We start from the raw sequence: 22655 nt of genomic DNA on the forward strand, positions 1-22655 counted from the left end.
CCAAACTCTATTTGGCCAACTCACGTCACTCATATTCCAGAATCTGGTAATTTGAAATATGATCATGTATCTGTTGATGCTTAGTCTTGTGTCTTGATGGCAACTGCCCCCTCTGGAGAGAAGGCCTGTGATGTCACTGGGCACTGGCTCTCCTGCTTTGCCACTTCAGGCCTTCTGGCCACCACTGAACCAGACAATGGCCTGCCTACGCTTCTGAACAGACTGGGCAATTCTTACAGCACTGGGGTGTCTCCCACAGCACAGGTATTCCCCACTGTCCCACTGGGCAGGCTAATGTTGATCGTGCCCACAGGACATTGAAAACCATGCTTGAAAAACAAAACAAGGGGGAGTCAGGGTGCCCACATGACAGATGAGCAAAAGCCTTGTACGTTCTCAATTTTCTGAATCGAGATGAGGTTGGCCAAACAATATGTGAAAGACAATATTCTTTCAATACAAAGGCTCATCCCAGGCCTCTGGTGATGGGAAAGGACCCTTAGATCTACTGGCATGGGACAGGGGTTATGCTCGTGTCTCCACAGGTCACAGCATGAAGTGGGTTCCTTTGTGGTGTGTGCAGCCACTTGTGCTGTCCTGGTTGGCAAAGGCACTTACCCCTAAGATGGACAGAGCAAATGAATGATGCTACCCCTACTGATACCATGTGCACATTGTTCAGGTCAAGGCATATGTTGGTGTTTTTGAAGGGCTGTTACTGGGTTACTCCCCCTCTTCCTTGCTCAGTGATATTACATCTGAAAACGTTTCAGGATCTGCTCAGGTTTTTCTAATCTTGTAGATGACCTCTGCTTCAGGGTACGGTTTAAACATTTAGTAGTATATGGCATAATTGACTTTGGTGTGATTTTATTGATTAAACAAAGAAAGGGGAGATGTGGGAGACAAGAAATCCTGTTCACTTCTGTTCCCTCTTGCTCACCAGAAAGCACTCTGGGAAAGGTTCAGCTAACAGCAAGATAAAAACCAGATCATGTAAGCAGAGAACAAATTGTGTGACTGGTGTGTGTGTGGTCACCTCATGTGTGGGGCAGTGATGGGCTGGGGAGATGCATGGACACTGAAAGATCAGAAAAGATCTCTCAATTGGGTAAAAGGACACGTGAACAGCAACACCACAGAGGCAGGCAGCCAATGCCTGCCTGTTTTGCTTAAAGTTTAGAGCATAAAAATTAGTTTTTTTGCAATAAAGTGTTCCCCTGGAGCAAGCAAGAAGGAGGTCCATGTGTCTTTGTTCCCAATTTACAAAGAAGGAAAAGCTGCCTTCTTGAGATGCTGTGTGTGCTGGTTTTGGGGTAATTTTCTTGGTTGACACCTCTCTCCCAAAAGATGGGATTACAGTTCCTGCTTCTACCTCTCCCTCCTTCTGCACTGTCACTAATTTCTCATGTCCCTGTGTCACAACATCAGCTGGGAAAAGTGTCTGGAGCCTGCAACATCCTGCTGGCTCTGTCAAACCAGGTGGCAGGGAAGCAAGATTGAAGGGACTGAGTTTGTTTAAGTCCAGGGCAGAAGAAAGCAAGGGAAGAAGTGAGTCTCCAGCTACAGAAAACCTGCCTGGAAGGGCTCTTCTCTGAGCTGCTGCAAACAGGACAAGGAGTAACAAGCTTAAAGTACAGCAAAGAAAACAGTGCTTGGGCAGCCAGAAAAAAAACAAAAATCAAGAGGGCAGCGGGTGAAACATTGAAATAAACTGCCTGGGAGGATTGTGAAATCCTCATTATTAGAGGCTCTTTAGAACAAGCCTGTCAGGACTGACAGGCAGAGTCCATCCTGCCTGCAGGCAGAGGAGGGGCTAAAAATATCTCACAGTCCCTTCAATCTTTATTTTCAGTGTTTTAGCAGAAGGCAGATTAAGCTGCTCAGCACCACCATCAGCTTCAAGACAAAAGCCATTTCTGTTCAAACATATTCATATATTAAGACATATATTAAAAAAAAAAAAAAATCAATATTCTTCTCCTGGACCAATCCTGAGCTTCCCATATTCGTGGGTTTTGATTAGAGAAGACAGCTGAGTTCCCACAGCAACAATGTTCAATCCTCCAGCATTTAAGATGCTACAAAATCCTTGCTAGTTGAATCCAAAAGTGCCACAGGTTCCCCATGTTCAGTAGGTGTTGTGGGTTGGGTTTCAGTGTTTCAACATCCAGAGTAACTACTGCTCTCCATCCAAACACCCTGTGGGCTGCTCTGAATGTCCTGCTGGAGAATGGCTCAGTTGCTGGCTGGCTGTGTCATAGGAGCCACATGCCACGTCTGGTCACACCTCTGGGCCTCTCCTGGAAGCCACCACCACCCACCAGGCAGTGAGGAGGTGCCTGCTGGAGCTGAAGCCATTCATTCACTCAGTCTCTACCAACAGCTTTGCATCTCTGAAAATTTAAGGGAGATTTACAAAGGCACCTAGAGGATTTGGGCACTCAAATCCATGCCATCAGGGCTGGGGCTGCTAAGCAACAGAGACAGCTGAACAGATCCCTCTGAGAGCACATGAGCTTCATTAGCCAATGATGTTATGAAACTGGCCTCTCTGCCAGCCTTTTGCAACAGGATTTTGGTTCCCCAGCTTATCCTTAGGAGCAAGCACCCTGGTTCTGCAAGGGAAACAAGCACTGCCACCCTTCCTGCTCAGCACAGACAGGAGGAGGATGCCTGGGCTGGAAACAACCCAGTGACAGACACCCAGCTCAGAACCAAAACACCACCCACCAAACACTACCCAAAGAGGAATCTGAAAACTTGTATCGAGAGAGCCCTGCTTTCCCTGGGGCTTTGACCTGTGAGCGGAACTCCCCTGTGTGCTCAGCTGGCACCTGGGACAGGCTCTGTGCTGAATTCCCCAGGCAGCCTGCAAAGCTCACACCCAGCCCAAGGCTGAGCAGCCGGGGGGTTTAGCCCCAGGACAGTGTCACCACACCACTGGTGCTTGTGCCACTTGGGCAGTGCTGGGAATGCCACAGCAAAGGCATCCCAACACTTCCAACAGCCACATGAGAACGCCTCAGGTGTTTTATGTCCATTCCCTTCCCTCTGAGAGTGGCTGGTGAATTTACTCAGACAAATGACGCCTGAAACACTCCCAAGCAGCAGGATGGAGAGGCAGCTCTGGCTGTTGGAGCACAGTGGTCAATGGCAAGGCTGAGAAAGGGAAGGCAGAGAGCACCCACACCCTGGAGCCAGCTTTGCTGTGCCATCCTGATCACTCTTTTGTCAACTATTTTTAGCTTTAACCTTATGGCACCTATGGATGGGTGAAAGCAATCGGCAGCAGAGCCCAACATCCTGTGCTCTTTAAAAATAGCAAAGCATGGAGAAAAGATTCAGTCAAGCACATGATGTGACCATGACAGCCTTGGCCTTCAGGGACATCTCGTGGCTAAACACACCAGACCCAAGTAAAGAATTGTGTAGAGGTTCTGAGCAGGAGGGGCATTTAAGCGAGAAAAAAAAAAAAACTATGAAAAATTATAGTATCTTCTCTTTAACTTGCTCATTCCAGCCCCAACAATGTGCATTTTATAGAATATCCTGAGTTGGAAGGGACCTACAAGGCCACCCAAGCCTCCTTGGAAAGGACTTCCTTACCCAGAACTGGGAGATTCTTATCATAATCACAAATAATTAAGAGGAATGTGGAGCAGACAGGATTGGAACAGGAGCCTACCTACCTTTAGATCTTTCTGTTAACAGGAAGAAAAATTAATATTGTCTTTGGGCATTCCTCACTGTTTATTTTGAACCAATACAATTCAAACAAGCACTCTAACATAAATCCTTAAAGGTAGCCCTTCATTTAATAGAATTATTTTTTGATGCACAGGATATTGTCTTATAAAAATATGATCTAAAAATATATGCAGTATTCAAAGTACCTGCTGCATCCCAGACATTTTCTGGAAAGGTCCATCTGAAATGTTTGCTATCTCTGCTTTATTTAGATTCAGCCTACTTGTTGCACTTCTAAAACCTAGAGGCATAGAAAATACAGAAGCAAGTGCTTTTAAAAACATTTGCCTTGGGAAGACAAAGAAATCCCATCTCTGTACTGCAGCATGCATTACTGGAAAAAGCACTATCCTTACTCCAGAGGAATCAGCCTCGAGAGCTCCAATTAGATGGAGGGAAAAAAGAAAAGACTAATTGATATGCTTGCTTTCCAGACAGAAACACATTTTTAGTTCAGCTTGTCTATATTTTATGCAATGATACTCCTCCAGGGATAAGAGCAAAATTATGTGTTTCAATGTTCTAAGCTGAAAAAAAAAAATCCCAATATATTCTTATATCCCAGAACAGCAAAAGGGAAAAGCAAGTTCTAACTATTGACCAAAATTTAGACAGAAATGTATTTTTTCCATACTAAAAATTGAATAATTTGGATTACAGTCTTTCTTACTGTTTTTAAAGCATTGGCTGAGCAGACATGAGGGTCCTAAGGTTCAACTCAGGATCCCTTTTGTCAGGAGTGGCCACAGTGTCAGTCTCTGACTGCCCTGCCCAAATGATGGAGAGGGAAGAAAAACAACCACCAAGAAAACAAGAGTTTCCAAATTGCACCAAATGTTTAATGTTAGTCTAGTACATTCAATATCATATTGACTAGAATACAGTAATTCAAAGTATTTTTGGCGAATTGGAACTTTTTAAAAACCATTCAAACACTCCAAAAAGCAAATGCCATGAAAAATTAACTTAAAATTAAAACAAACATATTCAAGCAATAGTTTAACTTTTGACTACAGAAAACCTTTACATGTATTTTAGTGGTTTTAGCAGTACTGCATTTCAACAAAATATATGGACTCACAAAAAGTGGAAAATATTAAAATAGACACAATGTTAAAAAACTGAGGCATCCAGATCTGCAAGACTGTTGTAGTAGAATCACCTGCCCAGCTGTTCCCTTTGCTCTCTTTTGGGGCAGTTTGAGTTTGCTGTGGTGCTGCCATTTCTCTGATCACCTGCTACCACCACACAGCAATTCTTCAATGTCTTGAGTTTAAAGTCTGTCCCTCTGGTAAATTCCCTATACAAATGTAAATATTCTAAAACTTGTGGCCCTCTGGCAAATCTGAGTGAAACAGGACCTTTGAAACATCCCTATCTTGCTATTTATTGTTTGTAGACAGGCAATATCCAGAACAAAATCTGAAAAAGGCAACACATTTTGGTTTTGTTTTTAAATACTGACATGTAAAACTGAGTAAATTAGAAAAAGGATAAAGTCGATCTTAATATAAGACATTCATTACATAGTGGGACAGGATACAATTACTGGACAAACAGGATTACAATGACTCTTCTACACTGGTCATTTGAGCACGTCCTACAATCATGACTTGCTACCACAGCTGGATTTCCTGTACAGACAGACAGTAACAAAGACCAGTCAGACTCTGTGTGAAGCCCCAGGATGACAAGTGACACCCTACCACATCCTCCAAGCCCTGCTCCCTGCCAGGCTGTGCTTGTGAAGAACCCTGAGCTCCAGGTGCTCAGCAATGCTCTGCCTGCTGCTCCCACCTGGGTTTCCCAGCACAGCCACCCCACCAAAAGCTGGTGGGACCAGCCAGTTTAAGCCCCTTTGGAAACCCAAGTCTCAGTGCCATGTGTGTGTACAGGGGCTGGGGAAATGAGCAGCCCTGGCTTGGATGGGGGATTTTCCACACGAGCCCCCACCCTGGGCAGCATGGGTACAGCTGGGAACTTGGAGGAGAAAATCACCTCAGCTATTCCTTTTACAGCTCTTCATCACAAATAAAGCCTACTTAAGGTCTGGTTCAGTGGTACTGTAAATGAGCAGAATGCTGCCATGTTAGAACTCGGCAGAATCACATTTAGGTTTAGTTTGTAAAAGTGGTTATTACAATTACAGCTGCAACACAAACTTCAGAAGAGGTACAATGTTTGCTCCTCAGAACAGGGTGTGGAATGTAACCAGTTCTTGCAAGACTTTGCAACATGAATAACTGCATAGATGACAGTTGTGTGTCTTCAGTTCAATAAATGTACTTTTAAAGTTTACAAAAAACACAGAAAAGTTTCTATAAAAGTCACATTATACCAAGATAATGGGTGGTAAAAGTAGATTAGTTGTCTCTGATTCATGTTTAAGAAATGACTCGTGGAAAGGTGAAAGAAACCAAATTTCATGTCAAGAGCATCATATTTTCACTATTGCACTGACTTCACCATTTGAATCACTAATTTAGAAAAATTCACGTAGTTAAAAACTGTAAAATTAAACTAACATACAAAATTTGTTTGTAAACATCAGGTAGCCAGTTCTGCTAACATGGAATGGACTCTTGGTTACTGCAGTACAGTATCTTGGTTATTTACAGCACTTGCCATGTGATGGGAAATGGCAGGACACAAACATCAGTTCACAGTAATTGTGTTCACAGAACTACCAAAGTCAGTGCAGTTTTGCTGTGCAATTTTTCCAATTCCCCCCAATTCTTTAAGTCAAATAATACTGTTACAGAGGCCAAGTGCAGATTATTTTTTTGTATAATCTCATAAGTGACGAATGATGTCTGCAGGACTTCTGTAAAGGTACTTCCAAATGGCGTAGTAATGGACAGCGGCGGCTGTGGCCACGAAGAGGTGCCAGATGGCGTGGGCAAAGGGGATCACCCCATCACTCTTGAAGAACACCACGCCCAGGCAATAGATCAAACCTCCCCAGGCCACCTCCTGCAGTCCCTCCGTGTTGCTCTGCCAGGGAACAAGGACAGGTCAGGGGCAGGGTGTAAAGGGGGGCAAAGAGTATTTATGGACAAAATACACAGTGCTTTTCTCCCCCAAGCAAAGGGAAGCTGGATGTGACAACTCTGAAAATGTTGGGAGGGACAGATGCACAAGTGAGAAATGCGGTGTATTTATATTACACTTTGTGAAATGCACAATAATGTGCTTATATACCATGTCCCCATAGCACTAGAGAACTTATACTGGGACAACTCAAGAACTAAAACAAGATTGATGGTTTGCTTCATCAGCAGAGCAGACAATCATGGAGACAAAGAAAACCACATTACTTTGTGGAAGTGTGAGTTTAACGCAGCTCCTCCCAGCAAGACTTTGATACAGCCAGTTAAGGCAATAACCTGAAAATGTGTCACATTTATATTAGCAGCAGAGATGGTTCATCAACATTATTTAAAATGTGTAACTATAAAAAAGTTTGGAGTAGGATGCTTTTCAGATGCACCAAGAAACCCAGGCTCTCTTTATCTACACAATGCAGCATTTCACTCAAATGTGAACTATAAATCCAAACTATGACAGGTTGTATTTGGTTGCTCTGCAAAGAGCATTTACAAGTATAGTGTACTAAAATGAACATCTCTGCAGAGGAAAGAGCTGCACTGGAATTTAAGCTGGTTATAAAAGGCAAATTTTGTTTGTTTGCACTGTTAATAGTCACATTCCTTACCATGGATGTCACTACCAGAGCAGGAGAAAATCCCATCGCTAAATAGAAAAAGAGTTCAACGATCTTATACCTAAAAAGGAATGATTTGAGCAATTTAAGGTGGTGTACAAAAGGATGAACATTTCCTTCAACAGCAAAAATGAATATTTTAAATTATGTATTGGTATTGGGTCATTATACAAAAAGCTTTCATGCAGATAGACAGGTTATAGTGTTTTATGACAAAGTTAAAACTAGTGTTTATCTCTGCATTGCAGAGTTGCAGGCAATACCTTCTCCAAATACTGCCCAGACACTTTCACTTGCAGTAAGTACCAGTGAGAATAAAACTGAGACAACTTAAATTTTCTTGTTTGATGAGAACCTTGGTAGCTCATCTCCAAAACAAAAAAAGTTTGGTCTTGTTCTCTGATGATAATTTTCAGTTTAAAGTTAAATGCAAAGAAGAATTCTTACTTTTCATGGTAGAGAAATACATAAAGGGTTCCTCCAGCAGCCATCAGCCAGATAAACCATCTCATGTGAGATGCCAGAGGTCCCAGCTCACGGAGATTTAACCTGGAGGTATAAAGGTTCCAAGAGACAAAAGTGATGAGTAAACTAACACAATAGCAGTGGGGATTAATAAAAACAAATAAATACTCAGAGCTTTAACTAGAGAATGAGGGAACAAACAATAGGACATTCTACCCACAGAGAGGCAGAAGGTGTTTGCATTGATGGGTGGAAAGCATGAACTATGTGGAGTATAAATAAACTACTTTCTGATGTTTTCTAGCATCACTTTCTGTTCAGCAAGGCCTAGGAGATGACATTACAATGTCTGTCACAACACATAAAGTGGTCAATTGCATCCAAGAAGCCCTCTATAGATTTTGGAAAGCTGCAATGATGAACTCCATCCTTTTGAAAAGCTTTGATTCTGCAGCTGTGGTCCTCATTTCTTACCAGGGTGCGTAGGATGCTGCAATGAAGACATAGATCATCATTCTGTCACACATGTGAAAGCAATGCTCCATTGTCCTAGGGAGAGAGAGACAGAACAGGTCACCATGACACATTTTGGGAAGATTTTTGCATCACCTCATTTTCCTGACATGCTTTGGAATTACTCTGGGGAAAATACCATCACCTCCATCCCTCTTACAACCATGTGGAGGAACTGAGACACATAACAGCTGAGCACTTCTCCAGTCCCCTCCCCTTCTCCACCCCCACCTTGCATCCCTGTCACATCAACTCCGCCTAATCCAGACACTGTTACTATTTAGTGACTACTGGCTATGTCCAATTTATGGCCCAGAATTATTTATGGAGTCTTACAAGGGATGGATAAATGAAATAAAATTAAAATAATAAATCCCATGTCAGTTTTGCTATTGCTGCCTTGGTCCCAAGGAGGTTTCCTGCTGGTTAGCTGGGCATTGGCAAAAGCTGTGTTTCCTCAAAGCACTTGAGCATGCCATAGTCCCAGACAGTGTCTTCATGTCTGCAATGGGATATTATCCATCAACCACCTACATTATGTTTTTCTCATTCTGCTTCTGGATTAAGAGCCACTAGGGCCTACCAAAACACATTTTCTTTGTGACAAGGCAGCAGACATTTGAGTTCACTGGTACATGAGCTTGGCTCACTATTTCTTCCAAAAAAATCAAGGGTGTTTATAGGAACCAAGGCAACTCCCGTGGCAGGGAGAAATGATGCATCTGACCCCACTGATATCAGAAGGTCAATTAATTACTTTATTATACTATATTATTCTATACACTATTACACTGTATTAAACTGAATCTGCACAAGCACCTAACTCAACTCAACTGCCCAGAATCTCGTGGCTGTCAGCTGACAGTCCTGACACACACACACGCTTGGCCTGATAGGCCAAGGAAACAAAACACCATCACTTTGGGCAAACAATCTCCATATTGCATCCTACTTTGGCACAACGCAGGAGCAGCAAATGAGATAAGAATTGTTTTGATCACTCTTTTCTTTGCTTCTCTCAGGTTCAGAGAATGTGAATCCAACAGGTGTTTTTATCATGATTCAGTAGAAAGTACCACTCCAACCTCTTGTGAAATTGGTTTGACTGAGAAGCACAATAGGCAAACATCCCAAGGAGGTGCAGCATTTTCTCCTGCTACCTTAGGTGACTCTTCTTCCAGGAGACGATGTGGAACACGGTGGAGACGATGAAGAGGGCGCAGAGCCCCACCCCGTACATCCATGCTGTGATCTTCTCCCAGCGGTCGTCGGAGAGCCGATGGAGGAGGGCGCTGCCCACGATGGCAGGGACAATCAGGAACTGCCAAAACAAAAGGCCATCGTCAGGTCTGTGCTGTGGTGCCACCCACAGAGCAGAGAGCCCAGCCCCAGCCAGAGAGTTCTGTCTTTTCGCTTTAAGTTGACACATCAGCACCAGAAATTCATCGATGTCTCAGGCATAGGTTAGATCTGCTTTTGCTAAATTTCTCCCCCCATGGTACCAGGGAAGGTTACCAACTCCTCTAGCCATGACAGCAAATTCTTTTGCCTAATTTTCTAAGTATTAGCAGTGGTTTTATTTTCACATTCAGCCTCATGTTTTAAAACCAAGTTCATCTTACTCTAGGCTTGAATTTAATCCACCTCTTGTGCATAGACACAGAGCACAAGACAAACCAAAATAAACTCAAATCCCAAATGAAAAAACAAAACATTTAGCAAAGTGCAGTTGCAAGAATTAAGCAACAGTTTTGCAGAACTTGGGTTTAAGCTACCATAAATAAATTAGCTCCAAACTTCTCTCATAAATAGATTTTTAATGCACAAAGATGTTCTTCTAATGCAGCATATCCAACTCTGTTTTCCTTCCCACCTCCCTCTCAAAGCATTTCTAATTCACTTCTTCCAAAACAGGCCCTGTTCAAACACCATGATAAAATTACTATGCTTGCATGAAGCATCCAAGAAATGACTGCAGGCTTTAAATGCATACATTTAAAACCACACTCCCTTCCAGAATAAAATACCTGATGTACCTCTATCTCCTTCAGGAAAAGGCAAAAACAAAAGGGGGAGAAGGAGAAAATAACCCCAAAAACCCTAAAAAACACCCTATGTCCAACAAGTATTTAAAGAAGAGAGCTCACTGACTCAGCTATTTCTACCCATCTCCATCCACTATCAAGTCAGCCTTCTAAGTTACAAACACTGCACAAATTCTCTTCCAGGTCCTACAGCATGTCTAAAATGCTAATTTGTTCCCTTGAATTGCAAATAAGCTTCTTAGGGTTAAATTCTTGGTAATTTAACCCAAGTCTCATATGTTAAACAATAAAGCCAGGAACAAGCAATGTTTAAACAAATCTGGCCACTTTGCATTACAGGTTTGATAGCTCAGACTGCAGAGTTCTAGTCTAGCCTGTCCTTTATCTAATTACAGACCAGAGGAAATCAAGGTTCTGCTCAGTGCAGAGGATGCAGAGCAAACTGAATGGATCTGAGAATAACAATAACATGAATGGATCTGAGAATAACAATTTCCTTCTGACTTTGAAGTGTATCAGCTGTAGCTTCATTATTATTCAATTTCCTTATGTTTTGCAAAATTCAGTGTATTTGTGCCAAAAGCTGTAGAGCCATGGAAATTAAAAGTATGGCATTGATACATTCACAACACTGGGACTAGAGCTGAAGAGACATCCTGAGCTTTGTAATGGAACTATGCAAGTTCACTTGGTGCACTTTAAGGCCAGAAATAGTCTGCCAGCCTGGCTTCTCATTTATCACGTTGGTTTGATCCAAGTTTCCTGCACACATCCTGGATAGCCCCCAAATTCAGGGAAGGTTGCAATGTGTCACTCCTCAGGAGATCAGTCACTCCTGTTTTCCACACTTGACACACAGTGTGAATGAAGTGTGGCTGAAGCCCCTGGCACAGCCAGGAACTGATGAGATGTGACAGCTGTTTCATTTAGTTTTTGCAGGGGACAGGAGGATACTTAGCCCCAGAAATGGTGGTGCAGCCATGGCTCTAAGCTGTACAGTCCCACTGCATCCTCAGTTTCCTTCCCAATTTTTGGTGCAAATTCCAGTTTTGACTAAACTTGACAGAGAACTAGAAGGTTTCAGAGAGATTAAATACCTATAAATACCAGGTAAAACAGCCAATTCCTACTAATTGGGAATTAGTAGGAATATAAAAGCGTAGCACTATAAAAGCTTAGGCATGAGCTGCTCAGGGACTCTGACAGAGACCACAGGAAAAGAGCCCTCTTTGGGCTTTAGATTTGGATATGACACAGAATAACCTGCCTTTCTTACACAGAGACCCCAGCTTTTTACTAATCTCCTCAAATAAATATTTCACAAGCTAAGCTGTGACATGGGATGCTCAAATGGGCCAAAACAAAGTTCAGTGTCAACCACTCTTTCCAGTAATTATTGTGTATAAAGTGATACAGTTAAAACAAAGAAGCAATTCTCTAACCACCTCTTTATTTGCACCTTCAGAATCAAGAGTCCAACACATGAATGAAGACTTTAATCCCTTTTTTGCCTTGTCCTGCTTTAAAGAACAATTCTACCTCTCACAGGGAAGAGCACTGTATACCATGAAAAGGACTGATTGTTTTTTCTAAGTGTTCTTTTTGGAACCATTTTCCTCTCTGTGCTTGGTAGGCACCATGGGAACAGTCAGACGAAACAAGAGATGTTTTATTACTCTTTTTTTTTTGTCCAAAAATAGCTAGATTAAATACAAATTCTAGAAATGATACCCTGCTGTTCCAGCCAACTCGATTAAAGTTCTTCAGATGGCAATGCCATAACAGGTAACATATGGTACAATGGGCTTTATCCATCTTACAAAAGAAATATGAAACTTCAGCTCACAAAAAAAGGCAAATTTTCCCATGTTCATTTGAAAAAAAAATCACAAACACAAGAATTGCATTTTAATCTCCAGTTTTGACAATGGAAAAGCCATTAATCAGTCCTTTAAAAGGAGGAGAGTTTACCAAAAAAGCAGTCAGAGAATCAGAACTAACAGAATGAGTGGGATTGTGCTGTGTCATTTTACAGCATGACAAAGCATTTCTTAGTTGCCAATATTCCTTGAAAAAAACTCCAGGTACAAGTCACAAAATCTTTGCTTATTTCATCACGGAGTGCAAGTCTTCCAAGTGAATATCATCAAACCCAGTAACTTAATGTACTGTGAGCAACCCCAGAACTGTGATGTGCAAATTTACTAATTTTAGCACCGTAATTAATCCTGGCCGCATCAGAAGTGGGGCTGGAAGGAAGATCTGCAGAACAAGAGAGAAGGCAACAGTTTCCTAAGCTTTCTAGAGAAATGTTAGAACAAAATAAGAGAATGAAGTTAAAAGGTCTTTGCAATAAGGAGGAAGATAAAGGATTAAAATATGTTAATTTACATCTACAGGTGGTAATCTTTCAGAATAGTTTTCAGCACAACTGCTGTGCGGTGTATTTTGGAAAACCAACTACCACAAACCCTGCTGTTACAAGTAAAAATCCTTAAGGTACAAGGGAAGAGGCTGACACAATAAGCTGTGAACCTGATCAGGGTCACTTGAGTGAAATGACACTCTCTGGTCACCAACTTACAGCAAAACACCCAGTACCTTCCACCAGTCTGGAGTTGCTTAGTATACTGCTCCACTGGTCAGCAGTTTACCTGTATTCTTTCCATATTTCTCCAGACAATCTCTGCCACAGACAGCTTTAAAAACCTGCTGGAAGTTTTGCTTTTGTATATAACATTACTGGAAAATGACGTTATTCTTGCACATCATGCAGGCAGCAAAAATGCCCTTTGATGCACGAGCCACTGCAGCATATTGGTGTTACTGCTGCAATCTCACAAGCCTCTCACTGGGAGGGAAACACTGAGGGCACAAAATGGTCCATGCACTAACTTTTTGGAAAGGAAGGCAGCAGAAACAGCAATGAAGTTGCCAGCTCTGCCCCCAAAAAAATGTGACACTTAGAGGGACCCATGAAGGGCTGTGCCCATCTCCAGCTGCCTGCTCCACGAGTGCACTCCTGTTACCATCTCTCCCAACTTTTCCATTTTCCCCTAATTTCAGGAGACCAGTAACACAGAGTGGGAGGCCCACAAGCAACTTGGGTTGTGCAACACACAGAGAGTAGAGAAACTGCTTATATCACTCAGTGGGAATGGAGATGTTTTCATCAGAAGAGTCCTGAAATTTTGATCACCCCCTCTTCCATGCTCAAATGTCTGCTTAAATGCTTCAAGTCTCACGTTTAAAATATTCATACTACTTCTGTTCTTCCATGCACTTCACTAACCCAACCTGGAATACAGATTATAACTAATTTTAAGAATAGTTACTCCTTTTAAGGCAGTTAGAAGAAACATTTAAAGTAGTATAAAGCAAGCCATGTCTAAATCCTGACGTTTTAACACAGCAAGGTCTATCTTTTGTCTGATAAACCTTATATACACCAGAAAGCATCTTACAAAAGTCATCTCTCCCCTCCAATTCTCACAACCCCTGCTTTTCTCATGCACTGTTTCCTTCCTGTTCCTTTGAACACAGAGAACAGTCTTTTCTGTCTGTTTTCAACTACTTTGCTGCCATTCCTCTCCCAGTATCTGAAGGCAAGTCAATGTTTCATTTTAAAGTAAAAAAAAGCAAGGCATTTTAAATAGTCTTACAAGTAAGAAATTTGAAGATACCTTACTATGCAACACAAAACTACCTTTTAAATATTGTATCAAAAGGTTGTACCTGGGATTCTATACCCTCCTTTATCCTTATTTTTTGTTGCTTGTTTGTTTTTTATTAAGCAGCTGCCATAAACTGATTCCTGTGTATTTTAAAGTTCAAAACCAGATGGGATACCTACTGAGAAGTACAGCCACACTCATAAAGTAGAAGTTGACTGCTTCCTGAATTATGAATAAAAGTTTGGAATAAAAATATATTGGAGAACCATTGCTGAGTTCTGTTCTATAGAATCATCAATGTCAAATTGAAAACTCACACTGTGATCTATCAGCAAAGACTCAGTCACTTGACCATCTAACATTTAGTAAGTCTGCAACACAAAGGAGATGAAAACATCCCCCCTGGCTTTTCTGTGCTTTCCCAGCTTAGACTCCCATTTCAAGACTTTAAATATTGACCAAGAAATATTGCATATTTATTTTAACAGTTCATTGTAGGTTTTAGCAGGTAGTTTGACTGCTCAGAAAGTAATCAGAGAGCTCCACCACAAACTGCAGCCTACCAGAAAACACTGATCCACCTTGGCTGTCACGTCCTGCTAACAGGCAGGAGTAAAACATGACTGCTTTTCAACTAGGTGAAAGCTGAAATTGCTTAGGAGCACAGCAACATCTGCCAGATATTTTGAAATCTAACTTTTTGGCCAGAGCAGACAAGATTTGCACAAGGATTATGAGATAAACTACGTATTTGTGCTAACTAACAGAATGTTGCTTCATTCCCTAGGCAAATAAGCATATATTTACATAATGCTGTACATGAGACCTTTGGCTTAAGAACACAGAAGCTTCAGTCAACTTTATGTCTACATGCAAAACCAAGGTGATTCTGTTTTTACCGGCACCACGGAGTTGTATTTTGGTTATTTACAAAATACACACAAGGGATCCTTAAGAACAGAGCTCCTTCAAGAACTGAAGAGTCCTGGGCACTACTTTGAGCTTTCCTATCTGCAGCTCACTCAGACACACTGGAGATAAGAGACTGAGGACAAAGTCAAACATACTTCAGATGTTTGGAGTTGAGGGATTGAGGAGACGCACAAGCTGCTTTTATAAAAGGGCAAATGCTATCTTAAAAAGCAAACAAACACATTTTTAAGTCCTTTTCAAAGTGCCAGACAGCAAATTAAACTTCCTAATTACTAAAAGAAAAAAAAATAATCAAAGGGGACTGCTTTTGTTCTTTTTTTATGTGAATACCATATATTCAAACCTAGAATAAGTCCTTATATTACAAAAATAAGGAAAGACTTGAAATTTCAGCAGGGCTGTCAGCATTATCAGGGCCTCTTGCAAAACAGCAGATTTCTTGAAGAGTCAGCAGGTATCAGAATTAAAACATTCCAGCTCTTGTTGCCCATATCCACAGTCAGTCTGATGAGGCCTTCCCATTTCTCACATGGATAAATCTTTCTTTTACTTCCAGTTTCCAATTTGCACAGTATTATGTCAGGGCAGACCTGGGAAATCCACCTTGCAGGCTAACTAGTAGTGGCCTATATCCCCTTTACTGCAGGCATTCTTTGACTGGAACAGAGGGAAAATATCAAGTTAAAGACCTGTAACAATGGTGAAAATGAATCTTGTGAAGTGTCTGGAGCTCCAGGAGATTCGGAACATTACCACACATCTAATTTTCTGGACTGTTACAGTTAATGCTTATATGCACAAAACCAGAGAGAGGCTGTAGATATGAACACAGGGAGGCAAAGGTAAGCATTTAGCAATCCAAACAGACAAAAATTTATTGAAACATCTGGTTAAAGAAAAGATAGGAAAAAGAAGCCAGAAGTGTACTTACTGCATGTGTGTAACAGTTAGCAGCATGTTCATAGCAAGTGGGTTTGTAGCGGCTGTTGGCTGGAGCTGGGTGGTTCATGAACCTGTGGAATAATTAAGAAGTACTTTAAGGAAAGTTACTAAAACATCTCTCTGAGTGTTATGAAGGAAATGAAAGAATACTTCCAGCCTGGTAGTGTTAAAAATTTTAAGTACAGACATGTTCAAAGTAACTGTGATTTAAATTGGAAGTTCTCCCAAGTAAAGTCTCTTACCAGACACACATGTTAAATAAATACCTGTGACTGCTTGGTGCAGGGAATGGTTATCTTTAATCAGGAGTTGACATAAGCAGTCAGACTCCCTCTTTTCTGACAGTTTGATCAGAGGAAGAATGAAACATTTCCTATTTAAATTACATGGCAAGAACTCAAATTATTCTTGAAATATGGAGTTCATCATAGCTGTCATCATAACTTCTTTTAAGAAGTTCTTGAAACTGCAGCAATATTCCAGTTTGGAACACTTGAACACTGATTTTTGACTCCTATAGCAAGCAGTATTTGCATCTCTGGAGAATGAGGTGGCTCATTTTTTCAATCCTATGTCTGTAACTGAGATCCAAACATCTCCTACATGGGCGTGATGAAAGGAGACTCTTAATGGTCAGTTCCGAAGAGGAAACATTTCAAGAGGTTTGCCATAGACATTCCATCTTTTCACCTAAGAATTTTCAAACATTCTAACAAACAAACAAGCACATCAAATGCAGTCCGTGCAAGCTGAACAGAATATGATGAAACCCTAGAAAGTTTTGGAAAATTTGCCAATGCAAACACTTCATTTAAGTGTATTAAAAAACTCAAACATTTGAGCTGTTTCCTGTGAAACTCAACAATTTAAATCTGTGTAGGAACCCCTGTAAAAGACAGCACACACCTATATGCAACAGTCAAATGAAAGCTGTGAACTTCACCAGCTCCAGTCTGTTATCCCAGCACTGCTGAATGTCCTACAAAAGTTATTATCCTTCACCAATAAGTCCAGTTTGCTCCACGTTTTTCTAAAACTATGCACTGACAATTAGTCAGGTCTCCAAGCAGCCAGGAACAGCTTCACAAGAAATACAGAACATATTTGTATACTCAGAACCAAGAGCAGCTTTGTTACTTAGATTTATACAAAAAGCTTGTTAGAGAAACTTTGGTCCTTCCCCATGTCCCCCCTGGATAAAATCAAAATGAGTCCTATTTTTATGACATCTATAAAATACTGGCCAACCTCAAAACAGGGGAAAACAAACAGACAACTAAAAAAATCCAACCCAAATCTTACAGTTGGCATAAGCAGTTCCAGATTTCTGGAATATTTCACTTGGTTTTCTTGACTGATTTATTAAGTGACTTGTGAACCATTTTTTCTAAACTGATAGATGAAAATGTAGCAGCATTGGCAAAATAACAGTGTCATGATCCCTCCCCATATCATGGCAATTTCAAGAAACAGTTTCATTGGTACTAATACAAAGGCTAAGAAAACAGTCAATTTAATTCACAGACACAGAACATAAATGGTTGTTAGCACATTAATAACCCTGCAGGAGTTAATGTATGGTTAAAAATGGCAATTATTTTGTCAGGGAGAAATGGCACCTTGTTCTCCTCTCCAAGAAGACAGTGACACTGTCATCACAAAGGCCTGCAGAATATTTGGAAAATTACTTTATTCCCAGTGCTTGTATGTCTTCAACAGCTGCTGAACACCATCTCTGCATCCTCTAAAGATGGAACATTCAGTTTGCTCAGTTCTGCTTCCAAGTCAGGAAAATGTTTAAAAATAAAAGCATCTGTTGGCTCAGTGAGTGGCCAGGCTTGGACTGCCCTTGTCCAACTCCATAAATTCAAAGTCATGGGAAACTTTTCACTTATCACATCTAGAATATAATTGCTTTTCTCTGTGGTGGTACCTTGGAAGTCTCACAAGAAGTAAAAAAAATTAGAAAAAGTCAAACCCAAACCTGAAGAACCAAAAGGAATAATTTTATACTCTGCAGTAGCTTTCGAATTTCTGGTGTTCCAAATTTCTATGTTAGATACTATTATCATATACAAATCTATAAATAATTGATGCCTCCTAATGGGATCTTCTATTATCCAACATTAGCCTACTTCTAATTTTTTCTCCCTTTTTTCAGTAGGAAATACACTGCATCTATCTAAAGCAATCACATTGGATCTAGGGGTAATGTTAGATTTTAGAATTACGCACTAACACTTTAGAAATTAGGACCTCTTACTGTCACTAATTTAAAGACATTTATTAGCTGTAGAACAGAACACAAAGACAGTAACAAACCTGTCCTTACTGTGTTACCTACACACAGAGTTGGGGTTTTTTCCCTGGGTTTTGTTTGTAGCAGCACAGGAATGATGCAAATATTCTGCACCAGAGCTCCAGCATTAGCAACACCTCACCCATCATCTTCACCTCAGTGTTTATACCAATAACACCAACATCCCCAGTGTGTTTTGGCAGGAGGGGAAGTGTTCAGTTTTACCTCTGCCTTGCAGAAAAGGGTCTCACAATGCCCCAGCACCACCTTGGCTGCACATTTGATGGACCTGCACCTCTCCCTTCTGAGAGGGATTGCCTCCAACAGGCTGCAGACCCTGAAAACATTTGCTCGAGTCACTACTCACAGGCAGCAGTCTTAGTAAAGCAAACTTTGAGTTATTCCTCTCTGCCTTTTGATAATTAACTATTTATAAACGTTATCAGGAACAACTTCAGAGGAAGGATCATTAATGAGGTGGCTGGAAGGGCAAAAATGCCAGCCAGTGCTTCTCACGAGTTCGTTTCATTTCCAACTTGACAGTTTAGGCTTAATGTCTTAAGAAACAGATGTGAATTTTGAAAAGAGCTGCTCTGTGATATTACTGATGTGCTCATCAAAACCAGGAAAATTATTCTGACACACACAGTTAAAGTCAGTCATATACTCCTGCAGTTATAGACACATATGATATTGCAACACAAAGGCAGAAGAATGTGGTTGTTTATTCACATTCTAGAGGCAAAACAGCTCCGCTCTTTCTTAAAGATAAATAAATAAGCAAACAAACCCCATGCCATCACCAACAATGGATGCTTGTTTCCTGCCTTGTGAATACAGCAACACAGGGACATTGTTCTTCCTCCTATCTACAGGTCACGTTTGCCTCTTCTGGAAAAGATAATTGTGGGAATTATAACCTCACCTTCCTAAAAGTGGAAGCTCAGTAAAGAGCATTCAGATGCTGTTCACTCCTAAACAAAGGCTCTCTATAACACAGCCATTAAGGTTAATATCAAATGCAGGACAGTCTGAGAAAGTCCCACTGAACTGGGCTACAGTTTACAGGAAATGTCTTTAATTGAAGCCTTTTTGATTCTCTAGCAAATCTCTAATGTATTTTTTTACTAGCAGATCTAGTGAAACCAGAATAATTTAATCAGAGGATATGCAGCGCATCTCACAAGGATGCATAAATACTTCTCCATTTAAGATACTGACAATCCAAGATATCCAAGATAAAATATTAATGCCTTCAATACCAGAATAAGAAATTTCTGAAATTAAGAGACTGAGAACTGCTTGCAGCCAGCCAGGAGAGCAGAATGCTTTCACACTGAACTGAGCTCTGAGTTCCTTTTCACAATTTAAATTCTCAATGCTCAGAACCTGCTCAAGGCCAAGGAAGTTCAAGAGTCAGAATTTCGCAGCAAACAAACAACTTTTGATGGACATACTCCCAACATAAGCAGAAAAAAGGTACTGAGAGAGAGATACAGCAATTTAAAACAAGAGGGAAGAAACTCACATCCCTCCCTTCACGCTACTTGATCTTTGATCTTGAAATATTTTAAATTCTAAACATACAGACTGATCCATATCCTTTGTGACAGACCCTAATCTCAAGCCCCTATTCATTTCCAAGGAACAGATGCTGTATGTTTCCCAGAGATTTCAGAATTAAGAGAAGATAGTATCTTGGACACAAAGCAGAAGGAAAGTCCGAGGACTCTTAATGCTTTGTCTTTGCATGCAAAGCCAGCTTAGAAAAATAAATTACAAAACCCCAAATCCATTGCACATATCTGTATGACATTTGTCTAGCATTACAACAAGCTTAGACCCCAGACTGCAGAAGGGAAATCAAATCTTGCCCTATTGATGATTCCCATCGGCTGAATGAATTATTGTTTTAAGCATAAAGCAAAATGTCAGTAAAAACAGCAAGCATGATAATGGCCTCAAAGATCTGGATTTTTTAGTCTTTTCAGGAAGTATATTTCCTTTATTCAGCTCAAAAGACCTCATACTTCCCAACTTAAGAACACATTCCCTCTTTTTGTGCCTTTCTTTCTTTGTGCTTTCCAGCAGCAGGAGAAGCCATTTAGACCTAATAAACCCCAAATAACAGCATATAAGAAACTGCAACAATGTGGGCGTAACTCCACAAAACCGGCAGTAGCATACATCAAATGGGGTTAAAAATTGCTTCATTATCTAAATATATGCTTCAGTACCTAGGATGTTACCTAAGCTCTTTGTTTTCAAGAGGAAAACAAAAAAAAAAAAAAAAACAAGCAGGTCAGAACAGATCTGATGACCATTCAGATTAGATTTTGAAGAGAAACAAAAGGATTTATTAAAAGCTTGCTTGGACCAAATTTGGCTTTGACCAAATTCATTCAGTTAAAAGTAGATCCATCTTCCTCCACAGTAGGCACCTTCCTTCCTGGATTTGACAGTATCTAGCTGTGGTTTGTAACTGTTCACATAATCTTTACTATCTCTCAACATCTGAGGCACAGAAATAATTCACATCAGTGCAGAAGCATTTCCCTTATTTGGAAATATCAGTGAAATCCCACGCTGTATGAAGGTTCATGTACTTACAGCACGATACTAAAGATAAAAGGAAACCTGCAATACTCTGAGAACCCACAAACAACTCTGCTATCATACATAGATTGTGTCATGGAAAAAAGCATCTGTGCATCCCACTGACCTCCCCAAAGTCTCCCCAGCCTTCTGGCAAGTATAAAAGGCAGCAATTCAAGCAGAGTGGGCAGCAATCACAAGTCACCCCAGGTGCTGCAGCACATCTGAGCTCAGGGGCAAGGGACCAGCCAGCCGAGGTGTGGGCTAGCACAGAAACCACGTCCGACCACATTAATATTTTTCTCTTTCAGTTGTATTTCCCTTTTAATACTTAGGTTTCAGTTTCTTGAGCAAGTTGGTGAGAGGAGAGCAAGGCAGGCCTACGACAGGTACCTGGTCAGGGAAGCCCTATGAAACTGGCCTCACCCAGGAGATGGGCTGTCCATCAACAGTTACTGGCCTGGCATCTGGACAATGAAGAACCAAAGCCCACAGATGCTTATCCACGAACCACGACTGCAGTTACCCAATCAACCTCCCCGTGAACACGAGCAGCATCTTAAAGCTGAATGAAGGTTGATTTTTAACCTGAAAAAGCACAGATTTAGATTGGATACTAGGAAGTAATTCCTCCCTGTGAGGGTGCTGAGGCCCTGTCACCGAGAAGCTGCGGCCGTCCCATCCCTGGAAGCACACAAGCCCAAGTTGGACAGGGCTCGTTGGAACCTGGTCTAGTGCAAGGTATCCCTACCCATGGCAGAGGGCTGGAACGAGATGAGCTTTAAGGCGCTTCCAACCCGGAGCATTCTGCGATTCCATGATACTCAATGTGCCCTCGAAGGCAGCAGAACAAGGAGCTCCACGGCCCCGCGGGGCCACACGGAGCTGGCGGGTGCTGACCCAGTCCGGCCCAGGAGCCACAGGTCGGGCCCCGCGGGAGCGCCGCGATGCGCGGCTGTGACACAGGGCCGGATGCGCGAACCTTCACCCACTGAACGGCGGCGATGAACAAACAAACACACAAACAAAAGACCCTCCTCATCCCCCCCTCACCTCCGCCCACTCGCACCCCCGGGACCTCGCTGCCCTCCCCGCCCGGCACCGGCGGGAAAACCTCGGCTCCCCCACCCACCCCTCACCCCGCCCAGGGGTCCCATTCCGCGGGGAGCGCCTCGGGCAGGAAGGAGGATCCCATCCCCGCCGGGGGTCGCGGCGAGCTCACCTCCGGAACCGCTCTCGGAGCCGCCGCATGGGTCCGGGGCGGGGGGTCGGGCCGGGGGTCTGCGGGCGGCTCCGGGGGCAGCTCGGGCCGGGCTCCGGGCCCGCATTGGCGAGCGCGCGGCCGCGGCGCGCAGAACGGCGGGCACCGGGCGGGCTGAGCGCGCGGCCGGGCGGGCGGCGGCCGCTTTAACCGGCCCTGGCTCCGCGCAGCCCCCGCCCCGGCCCGCCCAGCGCGGCCCGGCCCCGCCGCCGAGCGCGGGAGGAGCCGGCCCAGCGCTGCACCCGCGGCATCGCCGCTGCGAGGTGGGTCCGCGGCACCGGGGAACGGGGCCGGGGGAGCGCTGGAGTGGGAGCGGGGAATGGGGCTGGGGGAGCGCCCGGGTGGGAGCGGGAGCCGCGGCCTGGCTCCCGAGGGTGGCCCGGCCGGGCCGGGGCTCCGGCCAGCAGTGGGTGGCCGCGGCCGCGGCGGTGCCGGGGCTGGCGGGGCCCAGGGC

General features: G+C 42.6%; 1 protein-coding gene across 1 annotated transcript; it reads right to left on the bottom strand.

Moving 5' to 3' along the window:
• Nucleotides 1-4567: 4567 nt before the first annotated feature.
• On the bottom strand, nt 4568-22302 carry MMD (monocyte to macrophage differentiation associated). The gene is made up of 7 exons (XM_030962021.1): nt 22163-22302; nt 16036-16117; nt 9613-9773; nt 8414-8488; nt 7922-8023; nt 7466-7535; nt 4568-6744 (listed from the first exon to the last, which is right to left on the bottom strand). The coding sequence occupies exons 1-7, from the start codon at nt 22189-22191 to the stop codon at nt 6544-6546; spliced, it is 720 nt and encodes a 239-aa protein (XP_030817881.1). The 5' UTR covers nt 22192-22302; the 3' UTR covers nt 4568-6543.
• Nucleotides 22303-22655: the final 353 nt, after the last annotated feature.

The sequence above is a fragment of the Camarhynchus parvulus genome, chromosome 18 (genome assembly GCF_901933205.1).
Source record: "Camarhynchus parvulus chromosome 18, STF_HiC, whole genome shotgun sequence".
In the NCBI taxonomy this organism is placed as follows: Eukaryota; Metazoa; Chordata; class Aves; order Passeriformes; family Thraupidae; genus Camarhynchus; species Camarhynchus parvulus.

Bases quoted from the DNA above. Each gene is read 5' to 3' on its own strand.
- MMD (XM_030962021.1), bottom strand. From the start codon at position 22,191: ATGCGGCGGCTCCGAGAGCGGTTCCGGAG. The intron at 8,489-9,612 runs GTAGCAGGAGAA...CTCTCTCCCTAG, and splicing joins TGGAAGAAGAGTCACCTAAG to GACAATGGAGCATTGCTTTC. The intron at 6,745-7,465 runs GTAAGGAATGTG...GTTCCCTGGCAG, and splicing joins CTCTGGTAGTGACATCCATG to AGCAACACGGAGGGACTGCA.